This window comes from Ciconia boyciana, chromosome 1 (genome assembly GCF_034638445.1).
Source record: "Ciconia boyciana chromosome 1, ASM3463844v1, whole genome shotgun sequence".
Taxonomy (NCBI): domain Eukaryota; kingdom Metazoa; phylum Chordata; class Aves; order Ciconiiformes; family Ciconiidae; genus Ciconia; species Ciconia boyciana.
In genome coordinates this window covers 190733257-190754409 of record NC_132934.1, presented here as the reverse complement: position 1 = coordinate 190754409, position 21153 = coordinate 190733257, and the positions used below count along the sequence as shown (strand labels likewise).

Sequence of the window (21153 nt, the reverse complement as noted above, 5' to 3'; positions counted from 1 at the left end):
AAGTACATTTAATTCTGCCTTTTAAGTCAAAACTCTCGTGCACCCTTTAGGTACAAAATGAGACAGCAAAAATATGATGTGCTTTAAAAATGTGCCCCATGAAACCACAAGATTTTGATGTTCAAAGATTTTAAAGCTGCCCAAAACATTTAGGAAGAAAAAAACCCAACAGAACAGTCTATTTAAGAAAATCTTTTATTTTTTATTACTTTCTAGTAGTCATTTTCTCATGTGTATGTTTAAATTCTAAACCAGCTATGCAAATTACCCTATAGATTTCTTCCCTGTAGGGAAAAAAAAAAGTCAAGGAAAAATCTTGGGAAAGAAAAGCTCGAGAAAGTACCATCATTCCAAATAGGCTGTATTGTTATTGCTTAATTAAGATAATGAAATGCTTAGGGTTGGAGCAACGAAGGCTGGAAGTTTACACTTGGCATTGCCTTTCTGGTTTTGTTCTTTCTGCAGAAAACATGCCCCCTTGTGGGGAGAGGTTCAGGCCCATAAACCACGGGTGTCCCTTGACAGGTTTGGGTATCGGGCAAAAGAAACAGTTGTCATAAACCAGCTTTTTGCTTCTGAATTTCTCACTTTTCAGTCCCTCCTTAGATATGTCATTCTTGGCGTACCTTGCATAGATCTCTTCTGTGGGTTGTGGGGAGGATGAAGAAAAGCAGCAAGCCGTAAGGCTCCTGAAGGGATGATACTAGATGGTTAACACAGTAAGAATAGTGTGGAACCAGTTCCTTCAGCTGTGTCAAATATGTTAGTTTTAGCACCTTCATGAAACAGAGGAAAACTGCCCTAAAGAAAGCACTGCATAAAAGTTTGCTTGTGACAAGGATAAGAGGACGCAATTCCCTGGATCTAAATGAGCATCCTACGAACCAAAAGCATCATCACTGAACTGCACTGAACTCCTTATTGGCAGGCTCTTAACCATTGTCTAGGCTATGGTAACCCTGAAATAGTTCTGAAAATATTTTCAGGCTCCTAAAAGCCTTTTTCTCCTTTTTTGTAATGTCGATTTGGCCATTACAACCACAATGCAGTTACCTATATGTTGTCCTTGCCCATACCTTGAATGAATTTTGTTATTTATTAAAACCAGTCACTTCAAAACACCAAAAATTTAAGTGATGTGGATAGTAAACATCCACTTACCATTATTACCATGACAACAGATCTTCAAGTAATGTAACAACTCCACTGGAGTTATGAAAACTGAGACTATCAAATTGCATTCAGTGTGAACACAGGGTGAGGAATACCAAACAATATGATACCTCGTGACTATTAAGCACAGGGTGATAGTCGTCTTCCTTCCTTCAATATTGAAAGCATATTAATTTTCGCATACAAGATACAAGCAAATGAACTGTCTCTCCAAAACAGATAATAGGCTGATGAAACAAATAAATGATCTTTCATTAGAAGTACAAGATAAAAACCAAGCACATTAAAGCACAGAGTCTGGTAGAGTGACGGGACTCTGCTATGTAAAGAGATGACAGAGAAAGGGCACCCAAAGTGCAACATAATGGGACAGGAAGGAAGATGGCAAGGAAAGAGAAGGGAGGAAGTCTGTGCTAACAATGCTTCTATCTGAGATATTAGCATAAGACATGAAAAAATAAACACCGTGTTTCTAGATTCACGTAACATATGTTAATCTCTCCTGCAGCAGGTTCTTTCTGTCTCAAAATGCAAGAACCTCAAGATCCTCTCTTAGAAAACTGTTCATCACTTCAGGGAGAAGGGGTTACTCTACACTGGTTTGTTCCTTATACCTCAGTACACACCAAAGTCACTTTTCTTATCACTACGGATACATCTGTCTGCTTTGTTGCTCTAGACATAAACAAACTGAAATTGGAGCATGCAGTAACCTGTCTTCTGGGTGCTGACCCTCATGGCAGACTACAGGGATATTCTCTCCACTTTCACTTGTGTGGAATCTTCATCTGACTTCTCTTGGTATGAGAAACTATAGAGCACATCAAATAAAACTTGAAGCATGAGCTAACTAGCTTGAGACAGTTAACATGCTTCTGACTTAGTGATTCCTATTTCCTTTCAGTTCCATGTAAGAGGATTCAGCACTTGAAATACCTGAGAACTGTAAAGCATTGCAATGTTCATCAATGTTGCAGTTGACAAACAAAATAAAAACTTTAAAGTCAGCTGTTGGAAGGGTTCTGCCCTCTGCTCTCTTGTTCAACTGTTACATAACAAATTGTACACAAACTACATTAGCTTTGTGTCAGAAATAAATTTGGGTAGAATCGCAAGCCTTCCACTGAATCATCTCTGCAAAGATGGCCCATCTTTTCAGCAAGCAGCAGCCTAGAGAAAGCAAAAGAAGACATGCTGTGTTACCTGAGGACAACATGATAACGAGGGTATTAAACACAGCAATTATTATTTACCTTTCTTTGGCTAAGAGAACAGACATCCCCACCAGCTTAGCAAACTCGTCAGCTGTGAGAGAACCCTTTTCAGATACCTGTCAAAGACCAAACACACAAATAAAGAAACTATGGCATTCAAAGAACATTTAAGTTCCCTCAGCTACTGAATCAGGTCTAGCCTTGTGAAGTGATAAATTGGTAACAAATCCCTTGTGAAGACAACTAGTTTGTTTGCATTTTAAAAAAGTACAAATAATTATGAGTATTTCCCCTTAAAAATACCTCTTCTGTGTCGTGGGAAAATTGCCAAGTATAAAAAAGGAACATAGAAAAGAGTTAAATCTGTTAAAAAAAATAAAATAAAAAAATCACATGGTACCCTTTCCTTCAGATTTTTTTAAAAGATGCCTTGGGACAAAATGAGCAGAAAAATTAGAATAGCTTAGACAGCAGTATATTGTCACAATCAGTATTTACACAGCCCAACTATACTAAGTGATTCTGCAAATAGTGAAGCCTAAATGAGGAAATAAAAGACCTGTTCAAGGCAGGTTGTTGATTTAGAAATTTAAGTCATCTCAGATGGAAGTGGAGAATGAGTTTAATGGGATTTAAAATATCCCCACTGCCTATAGAAAAATCCCCAAACCTTAGTACTCCACCCTGTATTACAGTATACTAGAGGGATCAGTAAAAGCCACCATGACATTCAGTTGACACAAAAGATAGGTTCAGTCTTGGGACTCAAAACTTTGGCCCCATTGTCTCAACCACGCTAGTTAATACATGCTAAAATGAAGCCTTCTCACACAGGTTGGATATGTGGATGCTTAAAATATTAGATATGAAGTCCAGACTTATTACTGCATTGAATTTCCCAGATAAACATGTTTTATTTCCCTACAGATTAATAATTCTTCCATTTCTCCATTGCTTCATATTCAAGCAAACTTGTAAATCCAGATGTAGTTGCCATTTCCTGCTTCCCACATAACTGGGTGGGGAGGGGTCTATTCTGCGTCATTCTCAGCAGTAGCCTTTTTACAGAAACTCAGATTAAATTAGTCCTAGCTTGAGAATTTATGAAGCTAAGTGCTCAAATCTGAGTAATGGAAGTCACCTATACAACCTAATATGCATATGGATGATTAATTATCTTTTCTTCCCAAACCACTACTCTCATCAAGAGGGACTTTGGGTTCCTTTGACTTCCATGTCATTTCCTGTCTTCACCAGCCGTTCAAAACCACATCTCTCTCCTGTCTGAAACCCTGTGACCTCCTTTCACTTCTTCTCAGAAGTTTCATGTTACTGTACATTATACATTAAGTACAGGGTGCTTTTGGCCACAAGTCTGATCTCATCTTCCCTTTCCCTTATGGGCCAGCCTTCCTCATTCAAAGCCTCTCCCTTACATTTTTCTATGGAGTCAAAGTCTCATATTATGAAAATAAAAGAAAAAAGGCACTTTAGTAATAAATCCACCATCTGTTGCTTTTTGCAGTTGACCTAATTTGTTATCAAGAAAAGGTTTTTCCTTTCCTTTCAACGAGATAAGCACTCTTACTGAAGGCAACAAATTAATTAGAAAACAAAAATAATCAGAAAAAAACCTAAAATGGACTAGGTATTTTTCTGTAAATGTAAGAAAATAAACTGAAAGGATTAAAATATATTGAAAGATTTAAGCATTTTAGTTTCGATAATTCAGGATGGAATCTTTTAGACGGCTATATAGATTTCTCTTATCTAAAAATCTTTTTGATGAGAGAAAGCTACATGGTGACAATCATGCAAAATGCACTGAGGAGTCTACCTCATCTATCAAGTGAGAAGGTGTCTGTGGTAGCTCTACTTTTTCTTGACTGCCCAAGTCAAAGTCCCCTTTGACTTTGATGTTTAACTTTGGATACACTGAATCAGCCTTTACTCAGCTTTATGAAAAAAAAATACATCCCACTGAAAAAGACACAGGAAAATGCATCAAATAATGGGACAGCAAGACTTTAAAGAGTCCAGAAGTAGCAAGACCACAAAGGTTTACCACACTGAGCAATTTATACTATTTTTTTCCTGATGAAGCTAGCTTAATTCTATATGCACTACTCTCCAACGGAGCGCTCTTCACAGCAGCAAACTCAGTACAAGATGTTACACATACAATGTGCTATTTTATGAAATAAACCCAAACCAAACAACTGCCTATATCAACATTTAAGAGCTACGTTCACTGCCTTCAAGCACATTGTGTACAGTGTCTGAAGTCCACTTCTGTTAAATTAAGTACTTAATACATGCCATTAATTTCATTCTATGGTGCAAAAAATTTGGAGGAAGGCTGGAAGTTAACAGTTTGAAAAGAGATGGAAAAGTGATTTATTCCTTAAGGAGAAAGCAATGACTAAGATTATTGCCTGCAGAGCACTTTGAAGATGAAAAGTGCTATTTAAGTATTACTGTTAGAAGATTTGGAAGTGGAATATTTTGTATTTCAAAACCTCAAAAGGAAATCCTGTACCTCAAGTTTTTATACCTAATGTGTTTAAATTTCCTCAGCACAGTCAGAACACTGAAGGAAATGAAGTACACTTACTGTCTCTAAAGCAGAAGCTACCATTTCCTCTTCGTTATGAGACTGGAGTTCAATCACCATCACACCACTGTCAAATATCCGAAGCCTAAAATCAAAAGACAGAGTCAAAGTAACTAAAAACCCTGTGCACATCACCTAACCTATGCTCACATTTCTAATGCATCCACACCTTTAACCACATTACAAAAGGAAAAAAAAAAAAAAAGTTCTGTAAAATGAACTTAACATTAAAAGCATCTTCAACATCTGAAGAGACTGAAAAGAGCAGGGCATATGTCTGGGCTTAGTTAAATGCTTCTCCCAGTCTGAAAAAACTGTATTGGAAGTGAAAAGAATACTGTCTTCCTAGCAAAGTGAACCATGGTTAAAAATTCCTGTTTTCATGTAGAGTCGATGTTGGTGCTTACAGCAGCATCCTTTAAGCAAAGGATGACTTTGTTCAAAAAAAAAAAAAAAATCTACTGCAGGTAAAATATTAAGTCATCCAAGCACCATGGTCTGACTTGCAAGTGCCATGTTTTATAAACACATCTGTAAAACTCTTACCTTAGTGGCAATTTCAGCGACTCTAGCATCTTACAAGCATTTACTAGATCTTCTGGTGACAGCAACTATTAAAATAGTAAAACATATTTATTCACAGCTTGCATTTCAAGTATACAGCATAACACCAAAACAAACAGTTTTAATAACTACAGCCATAAAATACATCAGGCTACACAATACTGTTAATTTTCTTCCTTCCTATTGTCCAGTTTATTTTCTTGGCTTCTACGCTCCTTTCTATTCCCTTACTATGTGTTCTATAACAATCCTTCTTGCCCTGTTTACAGAAAGAATTGATGTATTTTGTTAAAAAAAAAAAAAAATAAAAATCACCATTCTTTAGTATTCTCTGTCCTTTCAGTTTTCTTTCCAGATAAGGATGGATTTTCCCTTTTATATGGTATTATAAAACAGCATACATTATGACAAGTTATAGAGGATACATAAACATTACATGGAAGAAGGAGAAAGGAAAAAGGTAAACCCCCCTAATCTTAATAAAGGGCTGATCACTTCATGCTGTTAGACAGGTAGAGTGAGCAATTGGTAGGGAACATTTTTACCCTTTTTCTTTAATTACCTTATCACTGAAGTACATTTTATAAAATATTTAATAAGACCAATTTCTCACCTCTAATCCTCGTGCGCGATTTACCAGACAGTACACTTCCGTAAGTGACATGATCCCTCCTCGCTCCTGCGTTAAGCACAAGACTGGTAAGAGAAACAGCATTAATCTAGTAAACACAGTATCTCAACTTACATTTGACTGATTAAACAGGTAAAACAGAGAAGCTAAATGATGGGCCTTAATGAAAAAAAACTACCCAGGCAATACCATGTATTTCTAGCATGAGAGGTAAGTTGTTTATAATTATTAGATCTTTGTCTAATCATTTTAAAATGCAAAACACTGATACTACATCCAAAGACTGTGAATTACTTCAATTTTAAAGCAGAGAATAAATCAAAGGAACAAGGAATTTCAATATATTAAATCTATCAATCAATTTACCATTTTTGCTTTTCAGACATACTGTTTTCCATTCTGATCATAGTAGGTAGCACACAGCTTTCACAAAAATACTGTAATATGTACGCTTTTTAGTAGACGCATAGCCTTATAAGTTGCAACATGAAATCTAACTTTTTGGTGAGAATCCTGAATTCTGTCATAGCTTCAGATAAATTAAAATATGAGATATTACTAAGGGGGGGGTAATCTATGTGATAACTCTGTTCTATGTTTGCAAAATATGTAATTTTTAAGCAGTTTAAAGACTGACTACTTATATTTTCAAAGTCAGTGTTGTTTCACTCTTTCTTTAAAAAAGTAATATTCTGCAGCAAGGGATGAATACAGGGCTATTCAAATAGAAGAAAGACTGCTAGTATGATTTTCTAAGTATCACTGATATTTCGCAAATTAGAAGTTGAGATGCCATTACTCCAAAGAAAAATCCTTACTTATATTTAAACTTTCTTATTCAGAAAGAGGATATATATTCCTTCCATAAAAAATGAATATAAGGCTGTGCTGCAAAATCAGAGACTTTAAAAAGAGGCACAGTACTACAGCCAAAACACATTTACATCAACATGCTGGTGCAAAATGCTGGTGCAAAATTATGTACTTTACCTCTAATGGTGTCTGCAGTATTCCAGCTAGTTGCTTTGCCAGTTGCATGTGGTAATGTGTACCAGATCCATATGTTTCCCTAGTAACTGGATTAGCTATACCCATACTCAGTAGATAGGACTTGAACCTAATAGTCTAAACAAATAAATAAATAAATTTAAAAGTACATCAGCTAATGAATGATTCTGGTTTTTAAAAGTCTTTGATTTTATTACTATAAGACAGTTTTGGTGAATAAATCCATTCAGTTTATTACCAATAAAGTCAATTACTACCAAAGACAAAGCAAGACTTAGTACAATTTATTTTTGACCAGCAGAGGTCAAAAATACAAAAATTTACACAAAGACAGTAAAATCTTTGCTTTTAAGAAAGGGTCAAAAGAAAAGCTAACACTAAACAAATAAGTCACTTTTACTTTATGTAGAATTAAAACACAAAAAACCCCAACCATGAAGTGTTATTATTAATGTTACATGTATTAAACGGATAGCTTTTTGCTTTGCATAGGAACGTTTCTGTTGACTTTAAAAACAAAATGCATTTACCTCATCCTCAGTGATGTCACCCTGTTTTTCTTTAATCTTATTGGCTATTGACTTGGATAACTCCACCATTTCCTTAGCCTGTCAAGAAAGACACATAGATAAGTCAACTTCCAGCTCAACAGAGAAAAGCATGCTTAAGACTAAGAAAACAAGCATAAGTCTACTTGGATAAGTGACACATGCCATACCTTCTCCATTAGTTTGCTCAGATCCTCAAAAGCCTGAAATGGAAGAGCAGATGCTGCACATCAGTATAATTACAGCATTCAGTTTCATGGATACAGTGAGCTCCCTTTGCCCACCTATCCAAGCTATTTGTAAGAGCTGTTATCCCTTTAGATCAGTAAGTTACAAGGTGAGATATTATATATAATTGGCTGATATAGCTGTTTTCCATCAGGTCTTAAAATCAAAATTATACGATCCATACACAACAAAGAATGAAGGAAAGAATCAAACAATTGCACACTTTCCTAGTATGTGAACACTAGTTCAATATGATTTATGAAGTCCATATGACAGGAAGGAACAATGAGATACTGAGGCCCAGAAAAGATTAAACTGTCCAAGTTTATTTTGCTCTCCTAAAAGCTGGGGGAAGGTTTCTTGGTGCTGATGGTAGGTTTTCTTCCAACAGTTAACCCTCACTCAAGGAGATGTATTGTTTCTGGCCAGCAGCAAGCCACCTGTAAAGCTACAGAAGTACTCTTCCTGACAAGACAATTTTACTGTAAAATCAGTAAATGTTACTAAGTTAGTAAGAAACAGTCATTTCAAATGAGCAAGGAAGAGGGTATATGCTTTCATGTGTATGCTTAACTGAAGAGAGAAACCCTCTGAAAATGTGTGGCAATATCTCTTCATTTAAGTATCACATACATAGGAACAGTGGTGCTACTATAATAAACAAAAAACAGTTAAAAAAATGAATAATGTCCACGAGACAAATTGTCAGATTTAAATAAATTAAGATAAAAACTAGATAAAAAGCATCCTCTGAAAACTCTAGTTGTTGGACCTAAAACCCAAAATACCTGCTAGAACAAGGGAAAAAATTATTTGTACAAACCAGTTTTTTTCTAGGCTAAGAAACCTTTTATTTTGTTTCCACAACAAAAATACGTAATACACTGGACATCCATCATAGGACCACAATTATATCAAGTCTATTAAGCTTAGTAAACTGCTACGATCTCAAATACAACAATTCTACAACAACCTAAAAAGGGCATTTTTAAGCTTAAATAAAACATACTTTAAAAAAAGCTGAAGGTATACTGAAATTCAAAAGTTTTAGTAATGATAACCAACTAGCATTAAAAAATTAATGTAAAAAAAAGACTTAGCAACTATATTAATGCAACTATATTAAAAAGCAACTCTAATTTCTGCCATCCTCAGCATCACACGTTCAGCCTTCTCACTCACTTCTCTCAAATACATGACAACATGCCCAGGTGGTCAGGCTTTTCAACCTTTTCTGAACAACTGGTGTGAGAAAAATTCCCAAAACTTTTCAGCTAAAGCTTGCCTGACAGCACCACTCGACCCCTCCAGCCACAAGTAAAGAAGGTTGTTCAGTTACAGTATGTCAAATGATCAGAGATACATCTTGCCTACAGCTTCTAGCCATTGCTTCTGTGTGATTCCTAGCTTATTCTGACTAATCCCCCACTAGAAAGACACATTTTAGCAGAATTTGCCCAGGAAGACACAATTATTCCCATCTACATTTAGGCGCCTTACGTAGAAGCTTATTGGTCTGAGATTCAACATGCAAAGAAGAGAAAGAGATGCCTCCAGGAAGGGACAGAGTGTGCTTTTCATCTGAATCCCTGCTAATGGTGCCAGTGTTTCTCCATTGACTGGAGATATCTAGCCTCTTAACACTTGGTGCCTAAGTTAGGTATCCAAAATTAAGTGGGACAAAGCTAGGTCCAAGGGGAGAAAAGAAAATATAACACCGTATAACAATAATCTATCACTATCAGAATGAAAGCTTCTCTTTGGAATATTTTTTCTTACTTCCTGATTTGCCAAATTCAGTAAGTTACAATAGTTTTCATAGAATCATAGAATGGTTTGGGTTGCAAAGGACCTTAAAGATCATCTAGTTCCAATCCCCCTGCCACGGGCACGGACACCTTCCACTAGACCAGGTGCTCAAAGCCCTGTCCAACCTGGCCTTGAACACTTCCAGGGACGGGGCATCCACAACTTCTCTGGGCAACCTGTTCCAGTGCCTCACCACCCTCACAGTGAAGAATTTCTTCCTTATATCCAATCTAAATCTACCCTCTTTCAGTTTAAAGCCATCACCCCTTGTCCTATCACCGCATGCCCTTGTAAAAAGTCCCTCTCCCCAATCTCTAGTGTAAATCAAAGTCCTTCTACTGTACTCGTATATGATATCAACAAAAAGTTTTCTAACAAGGCTTTTCCCAGCTTATTTCTAATCTCTATAACCTGCATGAAAACATCATTTATCCAAAGAACCCTTGATTTAGCTTAAAAAACAGCATGCTGCGTCTAACTCCTCCTCTGCCTGACTCACCGAGGGCAGGCCTGGAAACAAAGGGGAATGTGCACACACCTAACAGGAACTTCCTCAGATAAACAAAAGGCTAAAGAACTGGATTCTTATCAGCAGTGAACAGCAGATGCAGGAAGCCTTTTCCTGGAAGCCAGGGCACCATTTTTTAAATTAAGTCATTTATAACATTTAAAGCTGGAGGAAGGCAGGATTTTACAAGTCATGGTTCTCCTCCGTTCATACAACACATATAAATGGATTTATTTTACTCTCTGACAAAGCTACTAAAGGAAAAAATAACCAGACAATACCTTTTGAACTATATACACACGCATGGAACCACAATACCTTTTGAACTACATGCAGAACTTCATTCATTACGTTCCTCATAAACAGAAAGAAAAAAGTTTAATGCTACCAGTATCTGAAACAGCACGCAGCCTGCAAAGGTAGTATAATTTTCTTATGTATCAGAGCGGTGAATGCCTTTTTTATTGTGGCACACTGAATTCCATGAAGTTTTGCCACAAGAACTAATCTGTTGCATGTAGTTTATGAGTACTTCTGTATTAATCTCTACTACCAAGACAGAACCAGACTATTTTTGAGGATATTGCTCCCAGGTATATACAAAGAAGTTAATTGCCTCTGTTGTCCATCAGTATTGATACCTGGAATTCAACTATTGTGCTGTTTCTGGGGAAAGGGATGGTCTCCATCTAGCCCAGATATTTCGCAGAGATACTTGCCAATGCCTGGACTGCAGAACATTTTACTGTAACTATAAGCCTAAATCTAACATTTAAAAACTCAATATTTATAAGATGAAAACCTAACTTCACCACAGTTATGTGCAGACACTTAGATCAGTGTATTCTTCTTAATACTTATTTAAATTTTCAATTGAAACCAAAACTAGGTGTAAAAAAAAACAAAGGAAAAAAACCCCAAACTTGTAATAGTCTCTTTCTGCAGATGCCTTTGTGTTCTGTTTCCCCTGATGCAAAGTCACTGAACTCAGATTTCTAATTCTACCAAAATTAATTTTATAAATACACACCATTAGTTTCAAAGAACAGTCTTCTTGAAAGGAACTATTTAAATGAAGTACCTTTACACATATTGAAAAGCCAGTTAAACAAAGTAAATAACTGTAACTTATATACTCTTAATCAATTCAGTCTTCTCAACAAAAAACAATAAATAGTCTCAGCTGCCCCTAAAAGAAAGTGTGAATGAATGTAAATGGCTCATACAGGTGGTTGACCTTGAAACCTCAGTAGTATTTACCTCGGAAATGTTTTTGTCCGTCTCTTTTCTTTTTTCCTCTAATTTCCTTTCGATCCCTACAATTCCTACAGCCCTTATTCTTCCTGCCTGCAAAAGAAAATAACGAAAGGAATCAAAATAGGAAATGCTAAGTTTTCTCATCCGCCTCACTGTGAAAAACCTTACTTTAGAAGACAGGAAACGTTCACCCAAAGAGCTGATATCATGCATACAATATTTTATATATTTCTTGAAAGTATTTTTTAAACCAGTGTAAAAAAAAAAACAGTAGGTGTAAAGCATGTATGAATTTGCTGTAGTAGACAGATAAGATTATTATGTTGAAGCTATTAATATGAAGATGCTTAGTAGCCGAATCCACATTGAGCATTCAGCTCATCTCAATTAAAGCCTCCCGAGTCCATGTGAACATCTATACTAGAGCTGTGAAAATGCATGAGTGTATCTAAACATGATTACCTCAAGAAATCTAGCCTGAAGAAACATCGCCACAGAAACACAATGCTAAGTGCAGTCTAATTTATGTTGCTGAGAAGTATCAGAATGGAGGTGATGGTGAACTTTTCATTTGATGCCATATGTGTTTTAGAAAGGCTGGTACCTAAGTGGCAGTGGGGCCAGCCCTCAAATCTCTGACTGCAAAGCTTAGCACTGGTGTTAATGATTCGCTATGACTTAAAAATAAGAACAGGAGGTAAGGCATTTTCATTAAGTGATTCTTGACAGAGGGTACAGGCTTCCCCATTAGTCCAAATGCAACTAAGTTTATAGGTACTACATTTACAAAGGAAGACTTATGTGATTTGACGCTGAACAATCTTTAAATCATCTTATTTCATTCATATAGTCCTATACGTTCAATATATTCATATATTCAACATATTCATATACAGAAACAACATCTATGTGTTTATCAGTTTATCACCTAGAAGTATGCGGACAGATAAAGAAGGTGGTCTAACATATGACAAAGACATTCTCCATAACAACTGTCCATTTAGGATATACATTTAAATCAAACATATATAGGTTCCAAGGAGTTATATAAAAGTTACATGTTGTATATTTGGCTTCCAGCCACAAAAAATAAAACAGAAATCACAATTAAGACCAAAAAATCTTTCAGCTTCATTAGATCTCTCATGCTGCATAAAATTATATGCAAAGATATATATAATATTTGCATAATTATGTGTGTGTGTGTCTGACTACACACAAAAAATTGAGCTCTATCAACTAGTCAAGTCTAAACACATTCAAGGAAGAGAGGCCACAGTGTTCTATATTAGGTGAAAACTGCAAAGGAGAAACTAATCCATGCCAGTGAAGAAACTGGCAAAGTAAAGCTGAATTCCCACATGTACCCACAGTGTTGGTTAGAGAGGCATGCCAGATGCAGTATATGGGGGCAGCAAGAAGTGGAAATAAGAGATTACATACAGATTCTGCTCAGAAGCTCTGCACATACCTGTGGATCCTTGTTAACTTGAATGGTTTGGCCAGTAGGCATGTTCTCCCATCTCCTTTGTGTGATTTCTTCTGATAATCGTCTATAGAACTGCAAACATTAAAGAGTGACAACAGACATTTCATAAACTGTGCAGAATACCTCTTGGTATTTTTAGCATCTTGGTGGTAGACGAAATAAACTTCACTGTAAGACAAAGCACGGTAACACCTACACATCCACAGTACAACATTCGTTATCTGGAAATTCTTAATGTTCAATCTTCAAAAATATACACATTAGAGGAGGAGCCTTGTAGTTACTAGTTACAACTCGCATGAGTCCTTCTATTGTAATTTTTTTTTTTCAGATATTCAAAACATTCCAAAACATGCTAAAGTTAAAAATGTCAAGGTTTGCTCAAAGGCATGCTTTTAAAAGGAAGAAATGTTGAACAATCCAATTACTATTGATCTGTTAATTCAACAATATAAAGACAACCACACAGATCAATTACACTTATTTGTTTATTGCCAGTACCAGAAGGTGGCATTAGTTAATTAGTTAACACTAAGTGTATCCCACTGACCAAAATCCAGAAATAAAATCTATTCCATTCTTATGGTTGTTCAGAGTTCACAGGAAAGCATTCTGAAGTCATAAAGAAAAGATCTGGAGTGTAATTGATATGCTAGGTAACCAGTAAGCATAGTAGGTTTGATTTCAGACACAAACAGTAACACTAAAATAAATAAGGTTACAATTAGGCAAAACACCTATACAATTATAACTGGGCATAAATCTACACTTGTCCTAAGCTGAAAACTGCTCACAAAGAAATCAAAGTGAGTCTGATCAAGCACATGCATTTATAAGACATTTATAACTAATTCAATTGAAAATTTGATTTTCTGCAGTGAACAGGTACGGCTTTTTTCATTGTCCAAAGTTAAAGTTCTCAGTCTCTTCAAGTGAGGATCTCATACTGTGAAATTTCTTTACGGAGTGCAATTTCTTTGTTTTTTAGGATAAGCCTTCTTTTAATGTTTTTTTAGAATGCTCAAAGCCTTTGAGATTTGGTGTAGGCAAAAAAAATAAAGATTTATAAAACATAGAATGAAACAAAGCTCTGAGGCAACAAAAAGTGTTCAGCAACAAAATTAGAGATGATTATGAATAAGTTACTTGATTCCTGTTCAGTAGAGGGTTAGCTACAAAGAAACATCTTTTACTCTGTAAAACATTTAACAGATTTCAGAGACAGCATTTTAGAAAAATCCTGTGTTCAATTTAAAAGATTAAAAAAGGAAGTATGAGATTATATTAAAACTACTAAAATTAGGACAAAGCTTAATAATGCCTCTTGACATTTTTGGAAGTCTATTTGCATTATTTAACCAAAGTGTAGAACCCTGAAGGCTCATAGTGTTTGTCTTCAAAAAGGATGTATTGAGAAAGCTCCACCTGAAAAGTAAACATGGAAAGATCATGGAAAATTATCACTAACACAGCAAGAGGAGAAAAGCATGGCCAAAGATCTGATGTGCTGGGCTTGCATGGTACAAAACTTACCTCAATCTGCCCATGTTCTTTGAAAGAAAGTTTGATGTAGGAATATTTGCTGTTTTGAAATGGACCAGGCTCTTTGTTTGAAGAAGCAGGATGAAGATGAACTACTATTTTGGCACTAAGAAAAAGTTAAAGGAAAGAGAAAAGGCAGCTTTCTGTAATATTCTAAAAAATTATTTCTACAATCAAAGTTAACCATTTAATCAAAACCTCTATTAACTTTATCCCATGCAAGAGCTAAAGTACATCAAATAATGCTTTACATTTCAGTATTTTGACTCAATATTATAGTAGATCTTGCACAAAAACTACTATAACCTCTAAAACAGCAACATCTTACAAATTAAAAATGTACCCAGCATCAATTCTTAAGAAACAGAACAAATTTTAACATTGCAAGCAATAATTTCTGAAAAATCTTTTAGTTAAGATAAAAACTAATTGTCAAGTAGTCATTTGATTTGGCTTTTGACTTGCAATAACTACTGCCAAAATACACTATCTTTGTCACAGGAAAACAAAAGGTCTCAATATTATGTTTAATCTATCCCACTTGTATATGTCACTTGCGAACACTGTACGTGAATTTGTCCAAAACCAACATTCAAAGGTAACACGCATGGAAATAACAGTCTAAAATGACACCTACCACCAAAACAAATGTTGAGATAGCATTATTTTAGGAACATAACAGACTGCTATCACAGCATGACTGCAAGTCCACCATTCCCATTTCATTTTACTGATACTCTTTTCATGGGTCTTTATTTACTTGGCTTCTCCAGCATTAGTGAGTTACCTGATTTCTTCTGGATACCCCCAGCATATTACCTTACGCATCTGATGGTAGGCTGCAAACAGATGTCAACTACACATATATTTCTCCAGTTAATATTTTTTCCTCTTTTTCTCATGAAACTTCTTTATACACATACCATACTGAATTAGTTATTCAAGTGAGTGGAAACACTTGAGTTCCTTCTAACCATCGCTAGCATTTCCATGCTCAAAATCAATCATATGGTGATTAAAAGTTATATAATACGGGGTCTGGCAGAGTTTCTATCCCCAACCAGTTCTGTGGCACAAAAGACTAAAATTAACTTTCAAATTTAGATCCAGCAAAATCACTGTTGTCATTTATGAGTCATCAAATGAAAATGGCAAGCTAGAACACATACTTATTTAGTGATTACAAGACAGTTATTTAATAAATCACATCAAACACTGCTTTGTCATGATTCTCTTAGCCATTTGATCTCAAGTGAGGAAAGCAGATCCTTGTGGCTGTCAATCTGGAAACTTGGATTGCAAATGGAATCTACCATGAATTAATATATAATCTTGGGTACCTCACATAACATGCATGGGCAATCTAGCCATCTGAAAGACAATTACTATCGCCTTACCTTTTTCCTATCCCAGCTGCTTGCTCTTCAATAAAGACGATCTGAGACAGAGGTATAGCAATGCAGCACTCCTGGAATAATCAATGCAAATACAAGTGAAATTAAAGCCATATCCTGACTATTCATTCTCTAAACCCAAGTGTTCTCTTTCTCCATTTCACAAACAGTACAGATTTCGACAAGAGCTGCCTCAGGCACTCCACCTGAAATATGATAGTAACAACAGAAACAATCTATTAGAGAGAAATATAAGTAGAAAACTTAATACGAAGTTGAAATTGAGTTCTAGATAACCAAAAAACCAAACTTAAGTGTCAATGTGTTGACTTTAGACACCTCAAGCTAGATTCATAGAAGGACTCAGGAATTTAACAAATCTTTAGTATTTAAAGTTCAAAATTTAAACACTAAAATTTCCACGCTACTACAGCTTATCCCTGTAGGTGCACAAAGCTCACAGGTTCTTAACATTTTTCCACTGATGTTACTTTGGATGCTAAAACAATAACCAAAAGCACCAGTCTTTTAAGTGTTGAACGTCTAAAAAACTAAACTATCCTCTGAGTGGAACAGGAATTTCTCCATCTATCCCACACCCAAGGACTTAATCCAGCAGTTGATGCATCTCAACACACATTTATTGGACTGTGCTTTAGACAAAACAAAGCAGAGCAAGAAACAAGACTGTCTCCATCTGTGGGAGACTAACCTACCCAGGCTAAACTCTTTCTATATGCATTTGAGACAGAAATTGCTCAAGGGAGCAATTCAAAGCATCTAATTAGGTCCCTGGTCTTGTTCTGGTGAGTGTCCTTTGGTGAATGTTGTCTTCTGCACAATAGCTTGGTGATTGACACAGTCACCCAGAATACAGGAAACTCAAGTTACATTCCCTCTTTGAACCTCTCTTCCACCTGCCATGAGGGTGTGCCTAATACCAGGTTACAATGAACACGGGGCCCTCTCAATCCCTACTACCAAAATTGTTCCTCTTTGTATGAAATGATGAAATACTCATTAAATTGGAGATTAGGGAAGTACATGCAGGAACTCCAACTAATGAGTAAATCTCTCATTGGGAAAAAACAGGGGTTGTACTTCCTGTTCTAAAAACTCTTAATGCAAGCTATTTAGATTCTCCTACGGCTTCAGATTCTGCAGCCGTTATATAGAACAGGTTAGTGTTTGTAAAATGCCCACATAGCTCTGGACACTTTAAATATAGGCAAAATGATACTTCTGTAAAAAAAAAAAAAGTTTTTGAAAATGACAAAAGAGTCCAACTATATATAGTAAGTACACTGTCAAAATGATTGATTCATTTACTTCACAGTTAGAAAGTTATGAACTTATTGTAAGCACAAAGACTTAGAATCACCCCTTCCTGGTGAGAGAAGCAAGAGGAAGGGATACAAAGAGAGAGAGGTGTTAAAAATGCTGTGAGTTTATTTGGATTTTTTTTTCTAATGTCTCATGCTCACATTATGCATGATTTTATAACTTAAAATGTCGTACAAGTCTAGCTATGTAACAAACTTAAAAGAATTACTTTTTTTTTCCTTTCCAAATCACTGTATTTTCTCTACTGTTTAACTGCAGATGGTATGTAACAACAGCAGCTATAAAACACAGCTGTCTGGTTTTGTAAAGAGGTTTGCTATGTTAACCTAATGACAACTGTCCCATTTATTACTAAAGTTTGCTGATACAATAAAAGGGGACTCTCTCTATAAGCTAGCTAAGGTTTCTAAGGCTGATGCTATATCACAGCTGAGCTTAGCCAACAACTCACCATGAAAATAAAAGGGCATTGTGCTCCTCATATTTCAATCCTAAGAGCGTGAGAAAGAATCAGCTTCATTTACCACACTAACAAAGTAATTTGTGTACCATAGATTTAAAATTAAAAAACAAACCTGGCTCTGCTGAGACAGAATTGGTCTCTATTAGATCAGAACTGGGTAATTTTTGTGCATCTCTTGCCCATATGTTTCTGCCCCTTCTCTTAATCAAGCCTGGAGCTTGTCAGAATCTTTGTTGCATTAAATTAATTTGTTAAAAGAAAACTATTTTTCTTATTCTCTGAGTTTCTTCTCTGCTGATTTAGCAAATTCAATGATCTTGATACAAGGAATCAAGTAGCCTAGGAGCAGGGGAAGTCAGGGACAAGAGAAGAATGTCATCCTTTTGTTGGGAAGGAGAGAATGGGGATATGGACAGTTGTTAGACTTGCTGAAGCCATAACACTTAATGTTACTCCAAGCAAGTAAAATGTCCAAGTGAGAAGATTAGAAGGAGTGCACATTGCAGTACATGCCCACCTGCAAAGAAAAGATGCTGATGAAGAAATAAGAGATGAATTACACAGATAGTTTAGCACAACTAAATTAGCTCACACTGTGCCAAAAAAAAGTTAATTTATACAGAATAGTTCATGATCTAGACAATCAACCCCTGACTTCTTTAACAGTAACCCCACCCTGGGGACTAGGTCTCAAAACATTTTGAAAAATTTGTACTAAAAATAGTTCTGCTGTTCCTGCAAACAAGCCCTAAGGAAAAAATATATTGCTTTGCCAAATTAAGAACATCCTCGGTGACCTTACCTTTAGAATTCTCTTAGTAGCAGCCTGCTTTAGAGCAAGGATGTGGTATTTGGTAGGGAATGGCCTTTGGGGGTGAGAGGCGCTTCAGCTATCCTTGTGCAAAACTAGTCCAGTGGAATATAATAGGCCTTTGAAAAGTTGTCATCTGAACATGCTCTGTCTAAGGCTAAACTTCTAAAACATTGTGTCCAAAATGAGCCTAATTCAACCTGGTTCTGAGGAGGTCTTCTTTAATGGCAGCTGCAAAGCAGTGCACGTTGCCACAGTCTATGCTTAGAGCTTTGTATGTGTTTGTAATCTTTCTCACCCATTTCTAGCCTGTAATCTCAGGCTGTGGCTTGATGATACAAAGCTTTCAGCAGCAGTATTATACTGTAGTTCTGGCACTGCCACTTAACCTCTCAGTTAATTCTCCATAGCAGTACAGACAAATGTTCTGGCTTATTGAAGGGATGGTTCAGCACAAGAATGGGCAGTTGGGAGGGTAAGACTCATACAAAATAATAATGCCACCAAACACATCCTATTATCAAACAATGGTCTGGGGCTATATGCTGGGAGCAGAAGACAGGGAAACTTGGACTTGAAAACAATGAGGTCTTGCTAGACAAGGGGCATGGGAGAAGAGTTCACATTATGATTTGCCTGCCACATTCAACTTCAGTCTCAAACCAATGTTTTTTTTAGCGCATGATACCAGACTCTTTTCTCCTCTATTTTTGTGCCGTAGAAAAGGAAAATTTATATGATTCATTCCCACCGCTCCTCATCTCTGCATGATTATTTTATTAAAGCAGAATTGGGTGAAAGAACATTCCTGTACATAATTTTCTTTCCACTGTGAGACAAAAAATGGACTATACTTGTAAAACAAAACACACACAAAGGAAAGACTCCTCTCTGTGTACAGTATCTTAATTGCAAGCTACCTGTTGTTTATTATGGAATTTACAATTGAATGACATAAAAGAGACAAAAGTGGGACTTACATGATTCTTCTGATCCCTCCAGATTAGTCTGTGTGTGCTAAGCAGTAACACTCCACTATCAAATTTCACCTAAATGGGAAAAATAAAACAGATCAACAACAAATTTAACCAGTAAGTTGCATAAATACTGATCTTGGAAACATTACACATTACCACAACATAGCAATCAGATTCAATAAGCCAGTATTTTGAGAAAACTCTCTTTTTTCAGAAAACACAATAAATGAAGTTTAGGAAACAATGGAGAAAATTAGTATAAAAGGATTAGATGGATATACACAAACTTCCTTTTTCAACTGTATAAACTTTCCCCCAGGAAATCCTGAAGGATCCTCCCTCCATATGCTGTGCAAGATATACAGGCATTCCTAAATATAATATTTTAAACAGGGCTGTTGGCTTTGGAACACTATTTGCTGACAAAGAAAGTAAAAGTTACACAAAAAAGCAAAGCAACCTAATAAGAAAATGCTACGCACAGTCTGAAATCTTCCGGCCTATCACAAAGAATTACTGCTTCTATTCATTTTATTGTTGAAAAGTTCTTTATCAGACAGCCATCAGTATTTGCAAAATATCTGTGTTAGCAAATTGCTTCCTACTTGTAAAACTGGAGGCACGTTTTTACAGCTTTTTATAAGGTATGCACCTACTCTGTCGAGGAAAAATGAGGTGAGATCAAGAGTTACACCAGCTATGATGCAAAACAATACTTGAATAGGCTCAGATGAGAGCAGAGGGCAAGACAGCAGCCTTCACGACCAGAGCTAAAGAGCATTTTACAGCTACCAGAATGACTCAGGTGTGAATTGTATGGCATGCCCTGTACATGGCATCAAAGCCGAAGAGCACAGCTTGCTGTGCCGAGCAACACGGGGGAGTGCTTAGCCCCGGACACAGGAAGTGACAGCCCAAGCAGTGGCCATCAAGTTTCGTGACAGTGACACCAGCTGCACACGCCCTGTGGGGATGCCAACCCTCCCTCCATGCGGCACACACCGTCCAAGGCCTTTCTCCCACAAAGCCTGGACCTCCTCCCTAACAATCTTCTCACAGAACCAAACCCTGCCAGACCCTGGAGCAAAGCGTACTCCTCCTCCCACGCCTCTGACCGATGCTCCTCCTGCAGCCCAGGCCCCTTCACACTCCTCGTCTCGCCCCCTCCCCCCGCCAGCCAGGCCCCCTCGCACCCCTTGTCCCATACCACCCATAACCACGTCCCCTGCCGCCCCCCTTCTGGCTGGGGCCCACAGCCGTGCCCTTTCCCCCCGCTCCCCTGCCCCAGCTCCGGGCCCCGCCGCGCCGCCAGGCCCCGCGCAGGGCCGCTCCCGTCACCTTCTCTTCCCCGTCGCAGAGGCGCACACCGCGCTGCTGGACCACCAGCGTCTCCCCCAGCTCCAGCAACCCGCTGGTCCACGCGAACCTGTCCATGGCGGGCGCGCAGCCCCTTCCCCTCCGTCGCCGCCGCCGGCAGCCCAGGCCGCAGCCGCCGCTCCGCGCCCGCAGCCGGCAGGCGAGCAGGCCCCATCCCCGGCCGCTCCGCGCCCTCTAGCGGCGGCCTGCCAAGCGGCCGCCA

The 21153-nt window shown here is 37.3% G+C and overlaps 1 protein-coding gene across 2 annotated transcripts; it reads right to left on the bottom strand.

Annotated features, from left to right (window-relative positions):
* Positions 1–2182: 2182 nt before the first annotated feature.
* On the bottom strand, positions 2183–21124 carry VPS36 (vacuolar protein sorting 36 homolog). 2 transcript variants are annotated; one of them, XM_072850288.1, is made up of 14 exons: positions 20913–21123; positions 19578–19646; positions 15983–16053; positions 14577–14691; positions 13026–13115; positions 11558–11644; positions 7923–7955; positions 7735–7812; positions 7187–7321; positions 6179–6244; positions 5548–5612; positions 5002–5086; positions 2427–2503; positions 2183–2343 (listed from the first exon to the last, which is right to left on the bottom strand). In XM_072850288.1, the coding sequence occupies exons 1-14, from the start codon at positions 21006–21008 to the stop codon at positions 2250–2252; spliced, it is 1161 nt and encodes a 386-aa protein (XP_072706389.1). In that variant the 5' UTR covers positions 21009–21123; the 3' UTR covers positions 2183–2249. The 2 variants fall into 2 exon arrangements, with proteins under 2 accessions (XP_072706389.1, XP_072706390.1); XM_072850289.1 differs by lacking the exon at positions 7923–7955 and having other exon boundaries at positions 20913–21124.
* Positions 21125–21153: the final 29 nt, after the last annotated feature.